The following is a 12114-nucleotide window of genomic DNA, read 5'->3' as shown; positions in this document are numbered from 1 at the left end:
AGAAGGCCAGAGGCTCGCCGGTCAACACAAGTGACAAGCTTCGCGACGTTGCGTGCTGAACTGGCAACATTCAGCTGGATGGGAAGGTAAACAGCTGCTAATACTTGTGTGTATGGCACCTTTACACACACACGCACGCACGCACGCACGCACGCACGCACACGCACACACACACACACACACACACACACACACACACGCATGCAAAGATGGGATGAAATGGAATACTTACTGGAAGGGCCGACTGCGATAGAGTGATGCAGAAAAAGGAGTGGAAAAAGAAAAAGGAACAGAAAGATGAATGAGATGATGGGCTCATGGTGAACGGTGATATTGGAGGAACTAAATTAAACAATGCAAGAGAAACACTTTGGATCAGCAAAGCCACCCATGATAAACGAACACTAATGTATCAGTATCATGAATACTAACGTCAGCTGCGACGGATGATGAAGCGAACGCAAAATAAAGGAACGAGTCGGAGGAGGAATGAGGAGCGGCACGTGGACGACAGGTGAAGATTTTGATTGATCTGTGGTTTTCTACAATACGTAGTCACAGTAATTTCCTCTGTGTGTGTGTGTGTGTGTGTGTGTGTGTGTGTGTGTGTGTGTGTGTGTGTGTGGTGCACTATTAACACCAATACTGCAGCCGCAATCAATTTCCATTTGCCTTGCAGCTGCTGCTGGGAATGGCTTCTTCAACCTGCTACAAAATTCTATTAGCAAAGTGACTTCATGCATGTGTAAGAGTGTGTGTGTGTGTGTGTGTGTGTGTGTGTGTGTGTGTGTGTGTGTGTGTGTGTGTTTACTCTTGGACTAGCAAACACCCTGCGTGTGTTTATCAGTGCTTGCACGTATGTACAGTACGTGAGCGTACACATGTTGACAGATGTCAGCTGAGGCTGCACAGGCCGGAGGGCCCGCTCACATAGTCAACTGATCCAGATATTCTCTTTTATCATCGCTAAAAATGACAGATTCATAATTCTCTCTCCAAGGGACAGACATTATTCTAATCTCAAAGCGTTTTGATCTGGGGCTCTCTCTCCAGAGTGATGACGGGGCGAGGTCTTCTCATGGGCAACGTCTACTCGTAAACACATTTTGTACAATTCACGATAGCATGTTCTTAAAGTCCTTCATTTTCTTTGCCTGAGAATATTAACTCCGTGGCAAATCTTCCATGAAAGAAACCAAATGTGATTCCGCACCAGGGAAAGACGATTCAATGACACAGCCACACAGTGTCATAGCAATCTGTCCATCGGCGCAGATAATTTACTCATCAATTCACAAGCACAATATCTGACCATGTAGAACTCCAATAGAGTTAACTGGATTTTAATTTGTTTCATGATATTTATAGAAAAGCTTTTCTTTTCATTTGGAAGCAGATACTACTACTATTTTTTAAGAAAATCCCACCATCACATTGTTGCCTATGAAATCAGATGAGATGCTGAGAAGAAGAATATATTTTGTGGTTTACACACTTTGACTAAAATATTTCTGGTGCATGTATCTGTGAGCGTGGTGGGGTATCAGGTGTCTCACCGTGCACTTGCAGGTTCCCCGACGCCTCGGCTTTGCCCACGCTGTTCTCCGACACGCAGGTGTACGAGCCCTCGTCCTCAGCTCGCACCTGCGTCAGACGCAGGCTGTTGTCGCTGCGGATGTCGAATCTGAAAAGACGAGTTTTCGAGTTTTAATGGAAAAATGTTGCAAGGTTATACAATGTGGAAGGTTGCAGTGCAGCTGGCATGCGGTTTTTTCCATCTACAGAAGACAGTGAGACGGTAAGATCTCTGAAAAGGCAAGGCGGCGATATCTGAGCAGCGAATGCGTTCACCGCACAAGGCCGCTGATGCTGATGTGGAGACAGAGTGACTTGTCCCGTATCGCTTCAGGCCTCCGCCACAGAGATCTGAATCCTTCTGACAACAAGGGGACATTTTACCCCTATTTCCCCCTGAGGGGTCATCAATGTTTCATCCAATCAAATCTACACAGTGTGAGAGTGAGAGAGTGAGACTCTCGCAGTCCCACAGTCAACAGTGTTGCACTGGAAGAGGATCACGGGAGACAGGAGGCACAGGAACCGCTTGACAGCTGTTTCTTGTCTGACTGTCTGTCTCCGCACTCCTTCCTGTTACCCACACGAGCTGTCGAGTCATGAGAGTCATACGTCTTGATTCCAGTAATAACTCTCACGATCGCTACACCTGAGTGGGAGCAGCGGTTGGTTGAAGAAGTCCTACAGTGGCGGGAACATCATTAAACGTGTCAATATTGTAATTATGTGAATTATGGCGATAATCAATCATCGGATCAGATTCGGTCCTGCATTGCTTTTCAGAGAACAACTGATTCGTCGCAGACACGGAGACAGTTACTCTTTGTTGAAGGCTGTTTTATTAGTAGTGAAATAATACCCTCCTGGCCTCCAGCATGTATTGTTGCAGTATGAGTGATGTTTCCATCGTACCTGCCCCGGGGCAACTCCCCCTCCTCTCTCCGCCAGCGGACGGTGGGCGTCGGGTCTCCGTGCACCTCGCAGAAGAAGTCCACCGTGTCGTCTGCCAACACCACCTGGCTCACCGGCTGCTTGGTGAACACGGGCCTCTCTGCAGGCAGACGGACACACAGAGCAGGGACAGAGGATTCAAACTTGCCTGTGGTGCGACTTCCTGTACTTGTCAGCAAATTACAGTAAGGGTCTACAGTAACGCCGACTTTGTGTGGACCAATGAAGGACAACTTGGACAAGAAATTCAGACAAAGCTACTGATGTAAAAATCAGATCTCTGATGTCTCCAATGAGAGAGAGAGATGAACAAACAGACGGGGGTAATAGAGAAAAGGAAAGCCAGTGTGTCTGCGTCACATTTTTAATTTCATTCATTTTTAATGACACTGCCTTAACACGTGTTGGGGAGGGGGTTTCAACGCCACTCTGTGTGTCCTAATAATGTTGAACAACAGTCACGTGTACTGAATGTAACTTGGAGGAGATGGTGTGAGCGAACATTGAACTGACTGGGACCGAAGAAGGCTGGACTCTCTGTGCCATGGTTCCCTAGTGGAGCAGAGACATCAAGGTCCTGCCGATCATGAGCCAGCCTCAGCTGTCAATCTCACATCTAGTTTATAAAGCATCTGATAACTAACTAAAGTTGAACTTACTAAAATGACAGAAATCACCTTCGGAAAAAGAATTCCTTTGACTTTTTAGTTTGGTCCACGTCCAGTCTGCAAACCTGGCGAGACCGAGGTTAATGAACGGTCCTGCAGCCGGCCACCAGGGCGTGATCAGGATGTCTTGACCGTACTTTTGTGAGCCGTTATGTTCGTCCATCTTTATATCAAGTCTACGGTTTGACACTCAGAGACATGGAGGCCACATATGCTACCCAGCTCATAGTTTTTACTATCTGCAACGACACAACGTGTTATTAAATCTCTAGGAGGTGCACGTGTCTAAGTTATGTCATCGATTCAGTGCAAAAGGGTGACTTCAAGGATTGTGTGGTTAACTGTGTTGTGTGGCAAAGCTTATGTCTGTTGTGTTAACTCACATCACTCACAAATATAAATGATCCGGTGGGTGGCCGAAAAAATTCACTTTAGACATTAGAGTCTGAATATTTGTCAAGAGATTTTCTTACCAAACCTTTTCCAGAACAACAAAGTCCCAGGATCACAACCCCGACACTCAAAGGAACTGATCACGAACCTCTATTGACTATTTATTATTAGCAGTATTCATCATAAGATTACATGTTTAATTACGGAACAGGTCAGTAGCTTGTTGAAGCAGCACAGAGTTACATGCGTGGGAGAATCAATACTCCGGTGTCACAGAGAAACAAATAGGAGACGGATCTCTTGTAATGATCATAATAAATTGTGATAGCCCAGAATTATTAGTGCAGATGTGCCCTGGCTATTATCTTGCAAATTTCACAGATGGCAATAATATTACGGTAAGGGCGAGTGTCAGGCCATGAATTTCCAGGAGCCATAAATTGATAAATTGAGAGTTACACGGTGGGTTTAGGTTTACTGTTGCACTGCAATGTGCAGATGGAGCAGCATCTGCGTGGTGGTGGTGAGGACGAGGATGAGGGGGTCGGTGGGACCGAATGGAAAATATAAATTTTCTCTCAGTTTCCTGGGATCAATAGTAACTTTAAGAGAGCTTCTGCCGCTGCTCTGCTGAGAGCCGAACAGGGAGGAGGAAAGGAGACAAGAGGTCAAGAGAGCAAAGCAAAGGGCAGCGGGGAGAGGAACATTCATCTTCTCTTCCAACAGCATCGGCTGGAGAAAGAAAACCGCAGCAAAGTAGAAACAGAGGAAGCTTCCTATGAGGGCAGTTGTCTACGTGCAAAGCACCGACTCATAATAAAGATTATAGTTTCACTGTAATCAATTTGGTTTCATCACACATTACTTTGGACCATTATTATCTGAGATATAGAACTTTGCATCTGAAATTAATACTGCACTTTCGTAGGGATTTGTAATGATAATTTACCATGAAATGTATGCAAGTTGACCAATATCTAATGAGCTACGGTAATAATGACTCACCAAATACCACAAGTTCAGCAGGATCACTGTCCTTCTCTCCAACCATGTTGGTACCGACGCACACGTACATGCCCGCATCACTTTTCCTGGTGTTGGAAATCATCAGTTTGCCTCCGCGTATCTGAAAAAATGCAGGACACGTGGACACGTGGACGGGGGGGGGGGGGGGGGGGGGGGGGGGCAGAGAGAAAAAGACAAATGGAGGCAGGTTGGAAAAAGGATATTGAAGCACGTTAGTCTGCAGAGAAGCAACTCCATCATTTTCAGAGTCACCACAGAAGCTTCCTGCCTCGTTCTGACTGTTTGACTCCAGGCTAACTGCCACAGAAACACCGTCCACTGCTCTGAGTGTAATACAGTCAACATCTTATTGTTTGCATGACTCCACATAGCTGGTTTCATTCGATTCTGTTGGGCCAGTTAGCTTTTTTTCTATAGGGTGAGTTCAATCTAAAATTGAAAAGTGGCCTTGTAAAAGGGTTTGCACACGTTTTCGTCGCACTGTAGGATGCACATTACTACTATTACTATCTCAGCTACTACATACAGCAGCTGTGGGATTATTTCACACACAATAGGTTCCACGCACAGACACACACACACACACACACTGACTGCACTGAGTAGCCGACTCACGGTGATCCTCTCGTCTCGATCATTGACCCGGATGTTGTTTCTCTTCCACGAGATGGTGGGCTCCGGGTGGCCTCTGGGGGGGATACACTCCATGACGGCCGGCTCGCCAGCCGCTACCACCACATCACTGGGGGTCTGACGGAAGTCGTCTCTCAGAACTGGGGAAAACGAGCAGAGGTGCGGGGAGACGGTTAGAATGTGCATGATGAACCACGTTTTTTAGATGATACCATCTTATTTCTGGCTTTGCTGTTGTTCCACGAACAACCCACTGACATTTATCCAACCCATGATCCTGTCCTTAATCTGACCATACATACATGGAGTCATATCAACTCTGTTTACATTCGGCCATCAAACAGAAGTCCCATGAATGCCAAACAGATGCAAACAAGGGATCAGGATCATCTCAGGCCGTTTGAGCACGAAAACACAAAGCATGATGGGACATTGATATGTATGACTGAATTTAACAAGGTGTGTGCATACGTCCCTATACAGGTCTTCATTGACTTAGTGTCATGTGTGAGGCACATCAATAATGAAGGCACAAAGCAGATGAATAATTCAATCTGACACACACACACACACACACACACACACACACTTGGCAAATGCACATGTATTCATGCATTTGGATAGGTGGTCCATAAGTCACCCTTCAAACAAGTACGCATAGAAAATCCCATCAAGATATCAAAATGAACAATCCTATCAACTGCCAGAAGCTAAAAAATAAAATGGGGGAAATAACTCCCCCTGTTTTGCTTCCATGGAGTCTGTTCATAAAACGTTGGGGACCTGTCTCGGAGTCGCCCCGGCCTCCTTTGCTTCCAAACGAATTCCTCTGAGCCTGTTGCCCGGAGGCGTTTGGTCCGTGCTGTATCTCACGCTCGTCTCGAGAGCTTTGACCTGTCACGTTACAGGTGTGGTGGATGAATTTGTGGACCTGACAGGAGCAGTGGACCGGGACGACGTCTGGTCCGAACCTCTCCGGGGGAACGACAGAGGGGATGAACCAATGAGAAGGTCTGTGTTGAGCATCCCCCTACAAGCCTACCCTGCCGTTCTGAAGAGCAGATCCTCACAAAATCCCCTTTCACAGTCTCCCAGTCTCTCCGAGGCATTTATTGAGAAACTTCCAAAGTCAAGCAGCACTCGGGGGTGTGAGACGTCTCTTTGAAGCTCCCCTATGGGCGGATGTGAGATTTGGACATCAATGAGTCGGTGGATTATTAATTGATGCAGGAGGATATAGCGTGGTTGACTTGCATGCATTATGTTCAATCAGTCAAATCAATATTAGGATATTCAACCCACGTCCTGACTCTCGAGTCTCTCCTGAGCGTGCAGAGATCTGCAGGGCGGTTGAGACTGTCAAAAAGACGAGCAGGGACAAATCCGTCGCCTCACCTCAAAAGTGCGAGTCATGTCAGAAAGTGGGACGTCATTACTAAAAAAAGAAGTTGTCAGGAATATCACCTCTCCGTCAAAGCACGAGCTCTTTGATTTAGCCTGAGCGCAAATCTGACGGATGCAGTTTCTTTTTTTTAGAAACACTCACATTTAAACTTAAATGTCGTCTCAGAGTTTCTGACATTTCAGCACAAAACGCGAAATCGCAGCTGGAGATTTGAAACCAAAGGAATCATGGGTTCTTCCTGCAGAACTAAATTGAATCAAATTGACTGTGTTGCTCTCGTCGTTTGGTTCACATTTCACCCTGTGTGCTGGGGTCGAGGTCTGGAGACTGCGCTGCTCTTCGCCGTGTGAAGCCTCCGTCTGCAAATGTCCCTCTAATGGTTTGGCTCATTATGTAGCTGCAGGATGAACCACGGACCGACCACTTGTTTGTTTTTTCTGACCACGCACCACAAGACACTGCTCTACCGCCCGCAGTACAGCATTGTCCTAACAATCCATCAGAGGTGTCGGTTCCAACACTGCCTTCGTACAGAGGCTGCACCTCAAGTCTCAATCCGAATGTTCTTTCTCTGTCAACCTTGATAGAATTGACCTGAACAGCAAAAACCATGCGATTCAATATTCAGTATTCTTTATCACAATGGATTTAATAACTACTCATCTCCTGATTTACCCAAATGCATGTTGCCTCATTCCTCACCGTGGACGGTTAAAATGAAATGCGCTGACAGCAGCAACATCTACACACTCAATACCAGCGGTGTCAATTAAGTTATCATGCATTTCGGATGATTTCGAGGCTTCTTGTTCTACTTCATGGTATGAACACGTTACAATCGAGGACTCGGATGAACCACTGACTCCAAACAGGCACAAATGACAAAGCAGGCTACAGTCACGAGGTTCTGGTCCTTTTATGGAATGATCTCATTAACATTCAATTTGAAACAGTAAGGTTCAGGAACATCACTGAAAGGTTGGATGAACTGATGGATGGAGGTGTCCTCATATTGATAAGGTGACATATTGGCACTTAACTGACACTATCGGTAAGTAAATGCTATTCATAATATTTAGAAGTATTCCATGTCTACATGAGCAATATGTACTGTATATACTAGTACAGTAAAGATACTTTACTACGGAACATTCTCTTCCAGGAGGAAAAAAAAGAAACAATATCCCTGCACCTCTGAGTCAATGGGTTTTTTCAATTTAAAATGAGTCTTCATGTGTTCCGGTTGCATTCACCCTGAGATTTCAGAAACAATCTAGGAGAGTTTCCAAAGCTCTGTCAGAAACAAAAAACACGACGATACTCAACTCACTCGATGTGTGAAGCCTCGAGGACTGAACGAGCACACAGTGCGGAATCCATGGTTTGGTATTGCACTGGAATATGAGCGTATGAAAACTTATGAAAGCCGGAAGGCATCATCGGCCATGTAAAAGAAGCCAATATAAGTCTCCTCCAAGCCTTTTGTCCGAATTACTGATAGGTCATGGAACTGGTGTAGAACACGCGTGCCTTCGTATATCATGTCTGCATGTATTTGTTATACATGGGTGGGTATGTTAATGAGGCTGTGTGTGTCCATGTCCGTGAGAGACAACACGGATGTCGCTGTGATGTCACAGGCCAGCAGGGGAGGGTCAACGCCTCGCCTGATTCAGGCCAACAAAGCCCCAGGATATTAACATTATCATCACCATCCATCCATTCATATGAACCCACCGACACTCCAGACTCCTGAAGACATTTCTTTATCTCAGCTATAACCGGGCCTGTGTGGAATATGTGTTGTAACTCAGCGTCAGGCTGTTCGGCGCAAAGGTTCATTTCTCTCCTTGTCAAGATAGCGTGGGAGTGTGTACGAGTGGGTGTGTGTGTCTGCCAGGAGATAAACCTGCCCGTTTTTTTGTTGATAATCAAGGTCATGGGAGACGGGCACGTCAGCGTTTAAAGACAGAAGAGAATACTTCTCATTAGCCAACAAAGCCTTACTCGCCTTTGCCCTGATAAAACGCAGGTGAACGCGATTCATCGTCGGCTCCTGAATCATCTTGTTGCTCGTTGTTTTTTTTCTCTGTGTCTCTTAGAGGGATGGAATCGCCTCTTCTGGTCTCTAGTCAGACCAATATCCTGATGGCCAATTACTCAGCCACAGAGCATTTGGGGCTCCCCAAATCCCATCGGCCCATCCAATCCTGGAACGATATGCCAAACCACACCCTTGACCTTATCTGTACCTGCTGCTGACATTTCCCTCAATCACTATTCACAGCGGATTATAAAACCATGACTAAATTGTTCAGGAAACCGCCCTGTCACGCAAAGCGATGAGGGGAAAAGGAGCGGTTCTGCTGCACCCCAGCTCTGGATTACCATGCAGCAGGCTAAAAGAGCGCCGATGTGACCCGTCACACACAGTTCTGAGATTGCGGCTCCAGGGGGCCCCTGATCTTTCCCATTCTCCCCAACGAACTCACCGGATCTGAGCGAAAAAAGAGGGTCCCTAGAAGTTTATTAGGCACTGGCAATTACCCATGAGGCCCCCCAGGGGGCCCATATTAAGTGGGTGCACTTTGACCCTGCCTTTAAACCCCTTCAACAAAGCCAGAGTAATCCCCAATGCTGGGCCTGGACGGCCTGCTTTAATAAGAGCTGACACACAGTAACACACACAAGGTCAGAGATAAGGGGCCGCAGTGGAATATATTTCAGACCTAAAAATGGTAATAAACATGCTTCACCCAATCTGATACGCACAATATTCAATCAAATGATGACAACCTAAACCATGTAAATATTATGGACTCCATAAAGATTTGTATATCAGCACTTTTTGTTCACTGTAAGTAAATATTATTTTTATATATGTAAGCAATATATGGCATTGGTCACAAAACAACAAGATTGAACTTAAAAATAGAATACAAATAAAAATAATGAAAGAATAGAGTGTTCTGGTTGGTTCTTTTATATTGACCTTTGATTATAGGTTAATCAAAAAAAATCTGTTTTCCAGTCATTACTGTAATGCGATGCATTAAACACCTGACAAATTAAGCGAGTTCATCAAATTGATTGAACAAATCATTGCTCATGGCTACATATCACTACAAATCAACATCACAAGATGAAATTTACATGTACTGTATTACTCACCCTTCAACGAGCGTATGAGGATTTTAGTTCCACTGTCTGTGTCAGATTGCTGTCGCACTGAAACCACTGACTACCATCAGCAAGTAGCATCTTTCGGCTCGTGGTGTACACGGGTGGATGTGCCGATTCCTATATTGTGAGGAATTGTTGCTAAAAAACATGTGTTACTGTATGGGAGGAATATGTATCTGTGTGTGGTTACCAGGACCCAGCAGAATATCAGGGCATCATTTGAGCATTTAATTGCCCATTAAAAAAAAAACACCTTTGGGCGAGCTCAGGCTCGATTTTAATTAAATGGCTTTATCGCCATTGTTAATGTTCCAAGGACTCGTGCGTGTACATATATACACCTTTTTATTACCTCTTTGGGACCTTTTTCTGGTATAAAGAGCGACCTGGTAGGGATCAGTGGTTCTCATGGGGACAAAAAAAAGGTCCTAATGAGGCAAAGTCGTTTGAGGCCTGGGTTATAGAGCTAAGGTGCTGAACTGAGGCATGAACTTGTTATGGTATGAGATTAATGTCGTGGTAGGAGCTATGACTGCAGTCCCTTGGCTGGCAGAGCAAGGAGAAGGAGGGGAGTCCAGAGAGGCATCATGGAGTTCAAGATCTGTTGTGGCGGATTGAGCTGGTCATCTGTCAATCCGTCAGCTTACGACTCGCCCCGGCATGTGAAGCAATCTGCTCTGGCGCGAAAACACACACTCACAAAGACACAGATGTTTGTGCCCTTTCGCCTTATCCCTTTGTGTTAGACACACACACACGCACACGCACACACACACACAAACGTCTTCCCTCATCTTTCTCTAAGCGTAGCCGGTTCCCCAAGGCAATATCTGTCTGGGCCCTCGGACCCAACAGGGGCCCCCATCAGAAGCCACCTTCCATCAGCCACTCTCATTATCCAGAGTGGACCCCCTCCGATCCCTATCAACCAATACACCGTGATGGAACGGCCCACACAGGATATTGGGGTGTGTGTGTGTGTGTCTAGAGGGGATGAAAGGGGAGGCGGTAGTCTCACAGTTGGACACAGATGTCTGTAATGCCACTAAGCCCCCCCGCCTCCTAACCCCATCCAGTGCAAACACAGACGCTCACACAGATCCGCTGCACAGCAGCTGCAACAGCAAATACAGAACAACAGTCTGCATCCAATACGACCAGTTCAGTCCAATATGCAGGCCGACTGGAGCACACACAGACACACACACACACACACACACCCTGTCAAAAAGCCCTTTCCTTTTCTTTATCAACTCTTTTTTTTGGCGGCTGACCCGAAATGTCCCCTTTCCTCTAAAAAAGTACAGCTTGGTTCAAAGTGTAATTCCATATTTTTTTTCCTTCCCTTGGTTCTTTAATCAGTCTCTTTTGTGCCCTTGAGTAAATGTAACGTCGAAAGCTGAGCTGGAGCAAAAGCTAAACGAATGGGAATCACAGCGACGGGGCATTTCAATTACTGCTTCCATGAGTCCAGAAGGGTCACCTTCTAACCTTCAGACACACACACACACACACACACACACACACACACACACACACACACACACACACACACACACACACACACACACACACACACACACACACACACACACACACACACACACACACACACACACACACACACACACAGCCTGTTCATCAATGTCTCATGCATTTTTTCCCCGCAAATTCTCTCCCTCCATTTTCTTTTGTCCCTCAGTGTGTCAGCTGGCGTGGCCACTGCCGTTTAGCCCCATCAGCTGACTCCATTTAGCAGCCACAACAGCTGCCCTGACCCCTCCCGGCCACCCAGTCCCCGCCGGCCTCACCCACAGCCCTCACACCTGGGCCGATGGTCCCACTCGACATGATGACAAGAGCATCGGGAGTGAAAAAGACCTTACAGGTTGAGGTGAATGCTGAGGAAAATCTTTTTCTCTTTCTGTCTGTGTGATCAGGCATTCAGCGATATCAAGTCAAATAATCAGTCCGACAGATCACTGTGCGTTTGCAAAATCGATCCAGAGGTTGACAGAAAATCCCTGCAGTGCAAATGAGAATGATGTAAAAGCCCTGGTGTTTTCTCACAGCAAACCACAGGGAGACCAATTATTAGCCCGTGGGCTCAGATAAGACCGGAATGAAATCCACACAAGTCACCGTGATGCATTACAAGTTGATTTGAAGCCGCCTATTAGCATACATAAACATCCTCTTATAACATAATCGTCAGGCAAACCCGAGAAAACGGCGTTGGCTTTAATATGCAGGCCCTGCTCTGACACTGTTTGCGATGCT

At 46.0% G+C, this 12114-nt stretch overlaps 1 protein-coding gene across 5 annotated transcripts in view; it reads right to left on the bottom strand.

Moving 5' to 3' along the window:
* Nucleotides 1-12114, bottom strand: part of robo3 (roundabout, axon guidance receptor, homolog 3 (Drosophila)) — a 134426-nt gene that overhangs the window by 34209 nt on the left and 88103 nt on the right. For 3 of the 5 annotated variants that reach the window (XM_035626705.2, XM_035626706.2, XM_035626708.2), the window contains exons 3-7: nt 5229-5386; nt 4593-4713; nt 2488-2626; nt 1557-1684; nt 233-244 (exon numbers count right to left, since the gene is read on the bottom strand). In XM_035626705.2, the coding sequence (XP_035482598.2) occupies nt 233-244; nt 1557-1684; nt 2488-2626; nt 4593-4713; nt 5229-5386 (558 nt within the window). The remainder of the gene's footprint in view (nt 1-232; nt 245-1556; nt 1685-2487; nt 2627-4592; nt 4714-5228; nt 5387-12114) is intronic. The other 2 variants (XM_035626707.2, XM_035626710.2) reach the window with 1 other exon arrangement.

The sequence above is a fragment of the Scophthalmus maximus genome, chromosome 2 (genome assembly GCF_022379125.1).
Source record: "Scophthalmus maximus strain ysfricsl-2021 chromosome 2, ASM2237912v1, whole genome shotgun sequence".
NCBI classification, from domain to species: Eukaryota; Metazoa; Chordata; class Actinopteri; order Pleuronectiformes; family Scophthalmidae; genus Scophthalmus; species Scophthalmus maximus.
The sequence above is the reverse complement of the archived record's forward strand: the minus strand, read 5'-3'. Positions and strand labels throughout refer to the sequence as shown.